Here is a 13,198-nt window from a genome sequence, read left to right as displayed (position 1 = left end):
TTAATTATTAACTTCTCGATTTCTTCATTCATACAGATTTTTGTTGAATAAACTTTAATAGATTAAGAGCAGTGCTTGTTGCACTAAATGTTTCACTAATTTATCAGCTAATCACCTTACGAGTTTCGATTTGCATACATAAATTATGGAAACAGATGCTCCACATGCAGCTGGATGCACCGATCTTGGTTCGCCTTAAACAAAGCAGCCTCATTAAGATCCAGCGATTGTAATCAATCCAATGGTCGCCATGGAGTAATGAAGTAGCGGTGGTCATGTGAATTGATCCGCTGTGGTGACGAGCGCTTTGATTGGAACGCCTCTGGATGCGACATGCATACCAATTAGTGGCGAGTGTTACATTTGGCTGGGCTCTGGTGGACACCGCGTCGGGCGGAATTGGGCAATGCGAATCGGCGGCAATGGGATATTGCAACATAGTACAAGACCTGGGACCGATTGCAAATCGCTGGGCAGTCGGACATGGGAGGCAGCGCCATCGATGGGCCTGCAGTTGGCCGAATTTATTCAAATCAGTTGGATTCCGCGTGGGGTAGCGTATAGGTGTCGTCGTCTGCTTGGTGATCTTGGTGTCAATTGCAATGTGCAAATACGTATTAATTGCTGCACTGGCCGTAATGGTAAGTGGTCAATTAAAGCAACCATCCAGCCACCATAATCAGCCCATTAACATTGCCCTTGGCTGAACACAGTGCTCCTCGGTGCGAGTCCAAGCCACGCTGCACGATCTGCCCGGGGTCTTTGACTTCTCCAATGTGGATCTGGTGAACTTCCAGTACTTCAAGAACCTGGCATCGCAGGATCCGCGCACCGCCGCCACCGCCAATCCACTGCTGGTGCATTTTCAGAAGAAGAAGGCGGTGCTGGACTATCTGGACCGCCTGTTCTTCGGCAACTCTCCGTTCCAGCAGCCCAGCGAGATCCCCTTCGATCCGCATTTCGGTCGCTCCTGGCGTCCGGTCTACGAGCGAAAGTTTGGCTATCGCGGAGAGCGCCTAATCGCTGCCCTGGGATCGGGGTATTCGGTGCCACAACTGCGCCACTTTGGCGCCATTCCCCGCGAGTATGGCACACCGCACTATCCCAGTTGAGTGGGGATTGCAATTTAGCGCCTCTAGATAGTGTATTTATGGAATAAACTTAAGAAACGAAGCAACGAGGTCTAATGTATCGGGGGTATATCAAGAACTACTGGAATTGGTTTGTATACAGGATGATGAGAAGTTGGTTCAGCTTTAATATTGAAGTATGAAACACTTGTGTTGTCGCAGGTTCCCTCTGAAGGAAACAGAGGAATCAGAGTTCTCTAACTACGAACTTCATGGTGCCATGCCAGTTGAGACCCTCCTGTATTCAGACCCTCCGCTTCTGCGTGGAAATGTAGAGGACATTGTTGCCGCGGATGAAGGCGTCGCCGTACTTGTTCTTCAGCTGCCCATTCACGTACTCCTCCGTCTGCTCCAGGCAGATGTTCATGTAGCCATCCAGACAGGCCAGCACACCTGGAATTTGGTCAGTGGATTGGGAAAATTGTCAAATGTGATGAGTGTGTTTGGGAACTCATTGAACGCACCTCGATAGTCAACGCCGTTGTTCAGCTTTACGGCGACGGGGCGTCCGTGTATCTGATTGATGAACTGCGACAGGGCCTCTTTGCGGGACATTTTCAATAGATGATTTCAAAATAAATGCAGTTTACAAAACCTTTTGGCAGCAATAATAAATAACAAATGTGAATACAGTTGTTATTTTATGCCGGCAATGCTGCGGTCACACTGCAGGTTTGGTAAGGTTGCAACACAACATTTCGATGTGACCATTGCATTCGCTTCACCAAGAGCGCCATCTATTGTTCAAGTTGAGAGGAATTCAAAAACACTTTTTGGGGTAATAAAGAAAGTTTAATTTAAATAATAGAATACATAAATTACGGACTACATTGCATCTAATCGATATTTAGGACTAGTGAATGCCCTCCAAGGGCGTGTAGGTCTTGTATTGGTACAATTCCGGTCCGCCGTAGCCGTAGAGAAGTTTTCCGCGCCCGTGTTCATCGTAGTAGGGATAACGGTACTTGGGCCTGAAATATATTGTTATATAAATTCAATTTAATATAGTTTAAATTGACAATTGCATACCTTTCGAAGTACTGGAAGTTCGGTGCTTTTGGCTGCACTGTAGCAAAAGTTGTGTGCGCCACAAAGGCCACAATAAACAAAATTAGCTGGAAAGTAAAGAAAGTGGTTAATAAACATTAAATATTGGTTTGTTAAAAAGTCAATTGGGTAAAGTTAAAAATTCAATTTTTGTCATTTTTCTAAGCTCCATCTATTGGCGTGAAATTAATATTAGAAATAGTTCTCATAATGTTAGGATTCAAACTTATCGTAATTTATTTGAGTAAATTTATTTGAAGTTAAGAAGTAAATTATTATTATTAACCAAATGATTTAAAAATTTTAGATATCCAATCTAATTTTATTACGATTGCAGCAATTAAAAGCAGGGTCGTGCTGTAAGTAAAAGTACGATTTTAATTCGTTTTCTAACAAAAAACCACATCTATGTGAAAGCTAATTGAATTGGCTAAACTAGATTTAGGGGGAAGTTAGATATCACATTTATGCTCAATGGCTCACTGTGTCAGCTGCACGAAAGTGGTAATAAATGCGAGTGCGACGACGGCCAAGAAATCGCTTTCAGGCTTTTGAGTCAACTTGAAAGCAACGGTTTGTTGACGCCGGTTATGCAATTACACCAACAATAAAAGCCACGATGCGCAACTTGGCCACAACTCGTTGCCCGGAGATTATGACACATTTCGCTTGGCGTTCAATTTGGCCAAAAGAGAGCGCGGAAGAGAGCCAGATCGTGTCATTCAAGGTCTCCCCATTCCCATGGCCAGAGAGAGCCTTCGAATTTGGCCCACATATGATTCGAAAATGTGTCAATTGTCTGGCCGCCAAAAAGGAGAAACGAAAAAACTAAAAACAAATGGATTTTGAAAGAAGAACTGACGCGGGCTCATTGGAAATTCAAGTCACTATTTCCGAGCAATGCAGACGGTTTTCTTTTTGGGTGCGACTTTCGCGCAGAAAAGGCGGAAATTGTGTCAGTGGACTTGTGGGCTCCCCCCACAAGGTGTTAATTTGGCAGGTACACTCTAGAAACCAAATTTAACTATCTGAAACTTACGGGCAGCAGCAGGGCACTCAATTTAGCCATGGTTTTTTCGGATATTGTAGTGCTCAATCACTGGTGTAACGGTAAAGCTAAAGCTGCGAGCGAGCGGTACGAGGTTGTTAGCCGATCGCGTTTTGTTTGGCAACTGAATTGCATTGCCAGGCGAGCTACCAAAAGCCGCGCTCCACAAAGAGCGCGAAAAAAGCTTGGAAGAGAGCGGGAGCTTCCAAGCTTGGCTTAAAAAGTTGGGCTAAGACTTAATTAGCTATCTCTTATGATATTTGAAATGCAAGTTAAAGAAGTGCTATAACCAAGAATTTGCAAATTGAAAGATGACAAACTTAAACTAATAAATTTCCGATTATAAGAAGATACAAGATACTATACTTAGTCAAATGTAGAAGGTAAGTTATCAATAGGCATAGTTAATATTAAATATTACCATTTCAAGATTCAAAGATTCTCAATTTCAGTAAGAACAACATCATCAATCGATAGTTTTCACTTCTTTACTTAATCTAATGAGTCTGAAGATTTTGCAACTCATGGGGAAAGTGAAAGTCCTGAGTAAACAAAGCCTTAGCGCCAAATTTGCATAAATTAAGCCTGCCGGAACTATGTGTTTATAAACAAAAACTCTGGCTTTTAAAAGCCACCTGAGCCGACGCACGTAGGCTCTTTATTTCGGTTTGGGATTCCAAAAAAGAGACATACCAACTTTCGAAGAGCGTGGAAAAGAGTGGAAAAACAGCTGTTGAAGTGGGCAAAAATGGAATTGGGGCCAGATTACCAAAGTGGTTGTGGCCCGACTGGATGACCACCTCCGATCGAGATGACGATGGACCCATTATGTAACTTCTGCAGCCATAAAGAGTCATGCTTCGCCGGAGACAAAAAAAAAGAAGGAAAATAAATAGTTGACAACCTGTTTTTGCTTTCTTCATTTCGCGACTCTGTGCCATTTCTTCGCAACTCCGGCGCACTTTCTTTGCCTGCATTTGCATTTGGATTTGCATTCGCATTTTCCCTTCGGCTTCTATTTCAGTTGACGTTTGTTTTTAACATTTTTATTTCAGTTTGCTCAGTGGCAAATGGCAGTAACCTTTGGTTTCTCTTATACCCATGCGTACTTAGTTCCGTCTGCCATGAAAACAAATTTGGATTGTCATTAAACGAAGCTACAAAAATTAAAACAGTTCAAAGCTGGTCTTTCAAGTACTCGCGCGAAGGTTGCAAGCAAAGTCACAGATCGGAGATCATATTCCATTAATAGGCACTGAATACCTATTAACTTTTTTATACACTATAAAAGTTTATAAAATACTGATATGATTTATATGAGATACTGAATAAACTATTTTTATGCATCTAAGGTGATTACTTTTCCACTGTGCTAGCGCATTTGTTGAAAATTCATTAAAGACTTGTTAGCCGATTTGTATCTTGGCCATAATCTCGCTCTTTTCGGCCAACTCTCCGTTTCGACTGTGTAGCTTCTCAAAGTGTGTTTGGTTTGCCATATTTTGTAGCCGCTCGCGAGCTTGGATTTTGTTTTCAATATTTTTTTCGAGTTGGCGCTTGGCTGCCTTTTATGCAACTAAGCGATTTCTGCCATTCGTGGTCTTCAGTGATCAATGGTCCAGTGACTCGCACGGGCGGCTCCTCAGCGTCGAAAAGCAGACTCGAATCGAGACAATGTTACACCTGAGATTTGTCTTTATGGCCGCTGTAAGTGCTCCGAAATCTGCTCAAAGCGAAGTAAATAAGCCGTGAATAAAATCGTTTAGAGGAAGTGATTGTAATGCGGGGCGTATGAGTAATAAACGCAGATCGATTGGTTTATTGTGTAATCTCATTGTTCGTTATCTTCCTGTGAACAATTAAGATGAGAAAAAACTTATGGCAATTATATTTATAAATTATATTTATATGTTTAAAAGTTTCAGTTATATAGGTCATATTCACTGTATTGAAAGGTATAATATATCTTACCTTTTCCAGTTACCGCTGCTGCTGTTGCTTCTACTTCAGTTTAGTCCACCTGCAGATGGCTTTATCATTCGACTGATTACGGAGACACTGCAGAATAACGTGGCTGGTGAGCCGGTTCTTCACGAGCGGACTTCTTGGGACTTTGATCCGGAGGCGGCCAAGAGGGCCAGATCGCTGTACTACGAGGTAGGTGGAATCTATAATCCCTGTAATCAGTCAAAACTAACAATTGATCCTTGATCCTTGCAGAAGAACGGATTCCGCTCGTCCAAATTCATCGAGCGACTGGGCGTTGGTCTGGATGGGCGGCACGAGGAGCGGCGGGCGGAGCAAGGACATCGCGATGTGGGACGACTGAATGGGGAACACAATGTGAACTATCCGCCTCCACCGGCTTAGCCATAAATAATTATGATTTAAATTTAATTCTCATTTCGCCGTTTGCCAGGCTTAATCCTTTCTGAAATGGGTGGGCATGGAAAATCCAGAACATTGTCATCATTTTAATTTGCAGCGATTAATTGTCATTGTGCGCATTAATGTGCTTCACAAGGATTTGCGTAATTTGCACAATGTTGCAGCACAATATTCCCCCATTCTCTGCGGCTTATTGTCAGTGTGGGGTGAGGGGAGAGGGGGGGTTGGTAAGTCCCAGGATCCCTTGCTTTCCCCAGCCATGTTGTTGTTGTGGTTTTAATAAACGTTATTAGCCGACTGGCTGCAACTGCAAATTGCCGCAATTACATTTGGCTCAAGCGAAAAGCAGCGGCAGCTACTTACTTTCGCAATTTTTGTAATTTCATAATTCTGTCGCATAATTGAAGCCAATTTCGCTTCGAGCTGCTGAATCAGGACAACGCTGAGCGGCGCTCGAAGGTAAAAGGATACAGGTGAGCGGGTTTTTTCCACATCCATTTGGAAATCAGGAGGAATGAGGACGCGCTAAATCTGGGAAAGTGTTTCGAATGTGTTGCATACTTTTAGGCCTCGCTTGAAAAAGATTCAAATTTGGGTATTTTATGATGATATAATGCTACTTCCGATGAGTTCAAGTGAATAGTGAAATAGATGGGTAGAATTGAAAAGGCAGAAGAATACTATACTATAATACTTGTAAAATTAAGTACCACAGATACCCTGCAAATAGTTCTTATTATTTAATCTTTATAAAATAAGTACGTATTAGCGAATTGCCAATGAACTCAATTGCCAGAATTGAGCGCCGACAATCACGGGGATTAAGCGAACAATGGCAATCGCAGCAGCTGCAACTGCACCAACTGCTGCAACAGCAACTGCCGCAACTGTGGCAAGTGCGTATGCAACTGCAACTGCGTGTGTGTTGCGGAAATGAAGTGCCGCCGAAATGATGCAGCGAGTGCACGCAGCAAACTGCTGCGTTAAATAAATAAAATTACGCACAATTTGTGGCTTTTTTCGTATCGGCGGAGAGCGGAAATGCAGAACGGAAATTACATTACAGCTGATGAGTGCGCACAAAGCCAGCGGTGCGTATACGTAATGCGAGGCCAAGCAGCGATAACACCATAAAATTGTTTTATAAATTGTTAATACAACATTGTAAATATGCCATTGATAAATCGACACTATACCCCACTATTCCCCACTATCCACTATCCACCACCCACTGCCCACTCGACCCACTCCAATCTAAATGGCAACCGTGCGAACCGCAACAGTTGTTCCTGTTTATGACACTAATTTAATACGAAATCAAACAGTCATCGACATCTCGATAAGACAGCCAGGCGGGCTGACTTTTATTAAAGGTAAATGTAAATAAAATCATAATGATATTTTGCCAGGTTCGCGGGCACCAGAGCGGCGATCCCGATTTCAATCCACACTGAGGTGCATGCATTCATTAGCCTTATCAGCTCACTCAACATCAAATAAAATGTTCAATAATAGAAGTGGGCGGCAATGAGTGGAGTGGGTGGGCTTTTTGCGCCGAGTGGCAAACTGGATGATAATGACGGGATATCACATCAGGTTCAATCAATTGTCGCGTTGTTGGGTATTAACTTTCATTTTGTGACGATTTTCCCCTGACATCAATTGCTGTGAAAGCGGATTACTTGTCATAAAAATGTGCGCACAAAAAAAGGGAAATTTATGTAAGCGCTGGTAAAACGCTCGGAAAAGGGGAGGGTGGGGGTTCCTCCTCTTTCAATTGGGTGCTAAATGTTTTTTGATACTATTATTAATGGACAGGTAGGACCATGAATGGTTGTCAAGTCGGCTGCGATGAAAATACTCTGCTCCGAACTGATCAAATTGGATACCTGATGCATTTAACAGAACATATCAAATGAAGTTAAGCTTTTGAAATTCTAAGAAAGTTGATCCTTTAGTTTTGTAATAAGTAATATACCCCACTTATTGTGAGCAATAATATTATATGATATTTATTATATGATTTTAGAGTATTATCAATTTCCATTTGATTTGATTTGCCATTTCATTTAGTTTGGCACATTTAGTAGCTCCTTTGTTAACGAATCATCATGGAATTTAGTTTTACGTGTTGGCTAGACATTGCATTAGCTTTTGAAAACATCGCAATCAGGGGGCTCATGTGAAAAGCATTTCCTCATTTGGCTCGATGGTGCACAAAACCCACAGGTCGCCGCTTATTGGTTCAATGTACCTGAAGGACACTTTTCCACATGGGAAAAGTGAGAGGGGACAGGCTGCTGGTATGAATTCCTTAATGCATTTCCGTTGCGCAATTGAAGTCGGTACCAAAAAGGCGGGGCAAGGACTCGGTCGGTGGCTAATGCACGGGCCACAGCCACAATAAATGTCAACTTGTCCTGCATGCAAGTGAAGTGTATCCTGCGAGGGGGATGGCGAGGTCCTTGCTGTAAAAAAGAGGCAAGAGGGGCGGAGATAAATCAACTTTGCTTGCGCATAAAATGTAATTTATAAAATGTAATATAATATCAACAGCACACAGAGAGCGGAGATTGCGGACTGGGCGGCGGTGGGGTCAGCCCACAACAATGCCATAATGTCAACTGCCTTTTGTCCTTGCGGCTGATTCTGCTGACGACCCGCTGCTGCCGAGTCGCCCGTCCTCCTTTCGCAGCCCAGGAGCATTTATTTTATTTCATTAAACGCAAGGACACTGCGCAAAATAAAGCAATCCTTAGAACTTTAAGCATTACTTATTATATACATATATTGCTATATTTTAATCTCTGTGCAGAGTCACTTTTGGTCTCATTCGCTCTGCGCCTGAGAATCCTGCTCTCTCGCTTTCGCCGCAGGAGGTCCTTCGGCGCATCCTTGTGCCTTTTTATTTGAGGGTAATTGCAATGCTAGCTGGGCAATTTTAAATTTTATCATTGCGCCCGCATCTGTCGCTGACAGATTAGTTAGTTATTCCTCTTATCCTTCTGCTCCTCTGCCTTCAGATGGGTCCTTGTTTCTGTGCCGATCCTTTGTGTGGCTGCCATAATTTTGTCAAGCAATTACTCATTTACATAAATACGCACACGATGCGGTTCGAAAACATCAGATCAAATAACTCTTTAAGACCAAGTTCGTATTGCTTACATTATTATATCGATATATATATATATATATAGAAATATATTCACAAGTGTTTGCCTTTATTTACGAGCATGTGCAAGTAATATTTTCAATATGTTTGCCAAAGGACTTCGCTTGTGAGCTGAAAATGCAAATCCATTATGCCACAACGTCCTCGACTAATGCATTGGGCAAACTTTGAGCCAGGCTTTTCGCATTGTTTGCGCTGATTTCTAGCCATTGTTAAACGTATTAGGAATGTGTATACTGGGCTCAATATAATAATGGCCCATGTCTGGCGGTCTAAAAGCATCTTGAAGTGGAAAATTGACTGAGAAAACAATAAAATGTAACAATTTCTTCGATACTGACCTTTCATATGTTTTTAACATTTATTTAATAACGAAAACGTGAGGTATTGCACTTGCAACAGTGGCAAACATTGAATAAAAATGTTCATCAAACAGCGAACAGGAGTAAGTACGCTTTTATTGAAAATCTCGAGTAAATTACAGTCATCATTGGGTAAGCCAAATCAAACATTTCCGGGATAGCCCAGCAACTTCTATTTAGTTCGCCTTTTTTTTCCTTTTTTGCTGCTCTTGGTCCTTTGCCACTCGAATTCACTTGATTACAAAGTAATTTATTGGCAAAACGAAAAGTCACAGGAGCGGCAGCAGCAACAAGGAGCTGGATAAACAAGGATTTGTCTCAATGACAGACTCCCGAGACTCCGACCCCTGACCGACCATCGCCGCCCCCCTTTTAACCTATCCGCTGTGCATACGAAATGCGGCAAATCCCAAAAATCAACAAACAAATGAAAAGAAAATTCAATAAAATCCGAACCGAATCGCAGAGGGAACTTTTTCTCTCTTCGCATTTTTCGCTCTGGTTTTGGAGGGGAAAAACTAATTACATAGAAAAGCTGGAAAAGCGTCTGCCGGTGGGCGTGTTGGGTTAGAAGGGCCACGCCCACGCCATTCCATCAGCTCTACGTCTTTAACTTTTCATTTCTTTCCTTTGGCATTTTTCCGTCTTCACTTTTCGCACATTGCGTAAGGCGCATTTAATTACGTATGCCAGGCAGGAGTTAGGATCCTCAACCACTTACACACTTCACCCGCTAAGTACAGTGATTCCTACAGATATGTGATCCAAAGGATACATCTGAAGTAGAAATATAGTATCACTATGAAACAGAATAGTGGGCTTATACTACAAGGAATATAATTTTAAGCGTCAAAATTTCAGTCAGAAAGGAAATTCCATATTATACAATATAGCTAAAGGATTCACAAATTCAACTTATAACACCTAGCAGGTTGAGCTGCACTGTAGCTAACCGAGCGCAAACAAAAATGCGAATAAAATTAATTATTTTGTCAGTTGATATGGCGAGTCTAACTGCTGTTAGCCCCTCCCCAAAACCACTCCCTTCCTCCACTCTCTGTCGCATCCTTGCAGGTCCTTTTGCTGGCTGCTGGTCTTGTGACACCCGCAAAGCCGCAGGACACGACGCGTCGGCCGCCCGCCACCTGCCGCACACAAAATTGGCATGTTGTGTCAATATGGATGGCAGACTCCGTGGCCTTTGGGGTTCGACTTAGCGACCAGCCGAGTCCGCCAACTGAAAGCCCACCAAAAAAAAAAAAAGGATGATGAATCCTGGTTGTCCTTTTTTTGGCTGCATGCCCGCGGTCATGTTATTTTTTGCAATTTGAACGTTGTTTGTGAATTCCAGGCTGTGCTGAGATTTTGGGGAGTGAGGAACAGATAAAATGCCTGATGGAATCCTTAGACAACTTGTTCAATCATCGAGGGTATTTTTATTACTATTGCAATTGCACATAAACTGTGTTGATATTGGGTCCTTTGATAGTTAGTAAATATCTACCTCAGCAGGTTAAAATATTAATGTTAGCAGTATATATCGAATTTACTCTTAAGTATTTAGAAAAGTGTTATTTTTTAGGAATTTAAATATGTTTCCTTTGGTAACTTTGATAACATTGCTATAAAACGTCAATAAAATCCTTGCAACAAGCTGCCAGCAAACGCATAAATGCATGTATTAAAATATTTCAATAAGCCAATCGCATATGCAGTACATAGTTTTTACCAATTTTTATTTACTCATCCTTTGAGCCCCGCCGAATCGTTGGTATTTTGTGTTTTTTGTTAGCAGCTTAATGAACCTGTCCATGGCCGACAAACGGCCAATAACAAAGTTAAAACAAACAGCATTCTCAGGCATCCCGCTCAGTACAACCACCCCCCCGCCCCTCGATTGGGAAACTGTCTAGCCCCCAAAAATGAAAAAAAATTGAAACTAGGGAGGGGTTCCAATCCAACCAACCACAGGTTTCCAAACAATTACAGGCAAATTGCGTTGAAATGAAATTTTCAACGTTTCGATTTTTGATTCTTGTTCTGGTGTCTCTTCCCTTTTTATTAACGGCAACGGCTTTTTTCGGCTCAGACTCTCTGTTGAGTGGCCAAAAAAAAATAAGCGATGCAAAAAAATTTTCATTACAATTTCGTCATAAGGCAAAGGCCGAAAATGCAAAAAAAATGGGCGAATAAAAAAGGCAAAAGACAACGCACAAAAGTGTGCAACGCTAAATTGCGGCCCAGCTAAATGCAGAACAAAGAAAAAACAGCAACAACTGCAGTCAGACAAAGATTAAATGAACGCTAAACTGGCAACAGCGAAAAAACAAAGCGCAACGGAGGGGCTTTTTTCCCTTTGCAAAGAGCGGTGTGTACACACTCACACATGAGGCGGCCAGTGCTGCCAAAGTCAGATGCGATTCATTTTTGAAGTTCCTTCAAGATGCAGAAGATTATATGGCTTAACTACATAGCATTGTAACTCGCTTTCTATGTACAAAATATCTTGAATTATTCTTGTTAAGAAGAACTATGTTGTCTAGTGAAAGATGCAGAACTAAAACTTTGGTTTTACTCTCAACTTTTTAGCAGTAAAAGTCTACTTAAATGTGGCATAATTTAGCTATATCATGGTTATAGCCAACTGTTCAGTGCCATCTGCACATGGGCTAATCTCTGGGCGTTGATTTTTTGTTGCAGCTTTTAGACGCAAACGTTTATTGCATTTAGTTTTCATTTTGCTCGCTGCCGCCGAAGCCCAAAAAGGGGAACTCAAACACAAAAACCTACCCAAACCAAATCCAAATCCTCCAAAATGGAACCAAAAGGCAGTAAAAAAGCAAAAACCAAAAAAAAAAGAAAAGAAATTCGGCTAACGAGAAATTGCACTTGCCTGTTGGCCGTATAGGGGTTAAAGGGGGCGTGGGAGTGGGCGGGACTTATTTGCACATGCTGGGCGAAATTTAAGCGCTTTTAAACACAATTGTTATAAATAAACAAAACAAAAAATGTAACAAATTTCATTTCTGCAACGTTTTTGTTTGAGTTAAAAATGTATGCAAGTTTTTGTACACACACACACATATGGAGTCCTGCGTTTTTGCTCGTTTGTGTGTGTATGTGTGTGTGTGTGTGTGTGCGGTTGGGCAAATAAGGAAATTTACAGCACTTATGCAAACTCACACAGACGCAGCTGCCCTCACACAGACACATGGCAATTGAATGCAATTTTGCATGAGATATTAAAAAATATTTTTTCGTCGCTTTTTGGGCTGCCAATTGTGTGTTACATTTCCGGGGGGCCGCGTAAATAGGCAAGGGGGCGTGGCAGGGCGAAAGGAGGTGCCATTGGCTGCACTTTTTATTTTATTACGCCTCCATTTGCGGCTGGGCCGAGCAACAATAACAAATGAAAACCGTTTTTAATGAAATTTTTGAACAAGTTTCCACCCACACCGCCCCATTTTGGCACTCATAACGCGAGTGGCGGAAAAGTAGGAGGTGAGGAAGGGGTGCACTGAAAAAAAAATCATACAATGTAGATGAAATGTAATGTAAGTTTACTGATGCTTGGAAGTATATAACAAAGTAAGAGAATGGTTTTGTTTACTTTCCAAGTACATAAATTAAAAATTGGATACAGATCACATAAGTAAGTTCCACATAAAGCATTTAATTTCAAAGAAAGATTAATATAAGTGGACATATTTTCTCCAAGTGCTGTGGTTGGGGGTCATGAAGAGATTGCAATATGCAGATGCTCTGATGAGCCTTCATCAGCCTTTCATTTCCGACCATTCGAGGCTCAATTGTTCCTCATTTGCCAATCTAGCCATAAAACTGCTAAAAACTTCTTTCTTTTTCACACTCGAATGGAGGGAATGTTTTCAAGGGTTTTTCCTTGGGCACACGTTGGCACAAAAGGTGTGTGATTACAATTGTTGTTTGCCCGACCGCCGCCCCCGGTCCACGCCCATGCGTTCACATATCAAGCGCCTTATTGTTGTCGCCCGAGAGATTCGGATTGAGATTCAGGATAGGAGATACCCAG

At 41.9% G+C, this 13,198-nt stretch overlaps 4 protein-coding genes across 6 annotated transcripts; 2 read left to right on the top strand and 2 right to left on the bottom strand.

Annotated features, from left to right (window-relative positions):
* Window positions 1–21: 21 nt before the first annotated feature.
* On the top strand, window positions 22–1,245 carry CG15650 (uncharacterized protein). 2 transcript variants are annotated; one of them, NM_001299726.1, is made up of 2 exons: window positions 22–641; window positions 714–1,245. In NM_001299726.1, exons 1-2 carry the CDS (start codon window positions 603–605, stop codon window positions 1,110–1,112), a joined length of 438 nt encoding a protein of 145 aa, NP_001286655.1. In that variant the 5' UTR covers window positions 22–602; the 3' UTR covers window positions 1,113–1,245. The 2 variants fall into 2 exon arrangements, with proteins under 2 accessions (NP_001286655.1, NP_611529.1); NM_137685.2 differs by having other exon boundaries at window positions 536–641.
* Window positions 1,240–1,784, bottom strand: CG9344 (uncharacterized protein). The gene is made up of 2 exons (NM_137684.2): window positions 1,595–1,784; window positions 1,240–1,523 (listed from the first exon to the last, which is right to left on the bottom strand). The coding sequence occupies exons 1-2, from the start codon at window positions 1,683–1,685 to the stop codon at window positions 1,375–1,377; spliced, it is 240 nt and encodes a 79-aa protein (NP_611528.1). The 5' UTR covers window positions 1,686–1,784; the 3' UTR covers window positions 1,240–1,374.
* A 121-nt stretch (window positions 1,785–1,905) lies between these two features.
* CG34115 (uncharacterized protein) lies at window positions 1,906–3,352 on the bottom strand. The gene is made up of 3 exons (NM_001043099.4): window positions 3,217–3,352; window positions 2,160–2,245; window positions 1,906–2,101 (listed from the first exon to the last, which is right to left on the bottom strand). The coding sequence occupies exons 1-3, from the start codon at window positions 3,244–3,246 to the stop codon at window positions 1,984–1,986; spliced, it is 234 nt and encodes a 77-aa protein (NP_001036564.1). The 5' UTR covers window positions 3,247–3,352; the 3' UTR covers window positions 1,906–1,983.
* A 1,470-nt stretch (window positions 3,353–4,822) lies between these two features.
* Window positions 4,823–5,924, top strand: CG15649 (uncharacterized protein). Of its 2 annotated transcripts, none has more exons than NM_001169749.2 (3): window positions 4,823–4,932; window positions 5,206–5,382; window positions 5,446–5,924. In NM_001169749.2, exons 1-3 carry the CDS (start codon window positions 4,900–4,902, stop codon window positions 5,593–5,595), a joined length of 360 nt encoding a protein of 119 aa, NP_001163220.1. In that variant the 5' UTR covers window positions 4,823–4,899; the 3' UTR covers window positions 5,596–5,924. The 2 variants fall into 2 exon arrangements, with proteins under 2 accessions (NP_001163220.1, NP_611527.2); NM_137683.5 differs by having other exon boundaries at window positions 5,446–5,620.
* The last annotated feature ends 7,274 nt before the right edge of the window (window positions 5,925–13,198 follow it).

The sequence above is a fragment of the Drosophila melanogaster genome, chromosome 2R (genome assembly GCF_000001215.4).
Source record: "Drosophila melanogaster chromosome 2R".
Taxonomy (NCBI): Eukaryota; Metazoa; Arthropoda; class Insecta; order Diptera; family Drosophilidae; genus Drosophila; species Drosophila melanogaster.
The sequence above is the reverse complement of the archived record's forward strand: the minus strand, read 5'-3'. Positions and strand labels throughout refer to the sequence as shown.

Coding starts and splice junctions, on each gene's coding strand:
- CG15650 (NM_001299726.1), top strand. CDS start 603: ATGTGCAAATACGTATTAATTGCTGCACTGGCCGTAATG. Junction 642..713: donor TTGCTGCACTGGCCGTAATG/GTAAGTGGTCAA, acceptor GGCTGAACACAG/TGCTCCTCGGTGCGAGTCCA.
- CG9344 (NM_137684.2), bottom strand. CDS start 1,685: ATGTCCCGCAAAGAGGCCCTGTCGCAGTTCATCAATCAGATACACGGA. Junction 1,524..1,594: donor CAACGGCGTTGACTATCGAG/GTGCGTTCAATG, acceptor ACCAAATTCCAG/GTGTGCTGGCCTGTCTGGAT.
- CG34115 (NM_001043099.4), bottom strand. CDS start 3,246: ATGGCTAAATTGAGTGCCCTGCTGCTGCCC. Junction 2,246..3,216: donor TGAGTGCCCTGCTGCTGCCC/GTAAGTTTCAGA, acceptor TTTACTTTCCAG/CTAATTTTGTTTATTGTGGC. Junction 2,102..2,159: donor AACTTCCAGTACTTCGAAAG/GTATGCAATTGT, acceptor AATATATTTCAG/GCCCAAGTACCGTTATCCCT.
- CG15649 (NM_001169749.2), top strand. CDS start 4,900: ATGTTACACCTGAGATTTGTCTTTATGGCCGCT. Junction 4,933..5,205: donor GATTTGTCTTTATGGCCGCT/GTAAGTGCTCCG, acceptor TACCTTTTCCAG/TTACCGCTGCTGCTGTTGCT. Junction 5,383..5,445: donor CCAGATCGCTGTACTACGAG/GTAGGTGGAATC, acceptor TGATCCTTGCAG/AAGAACGGATTCCGCTCGTC.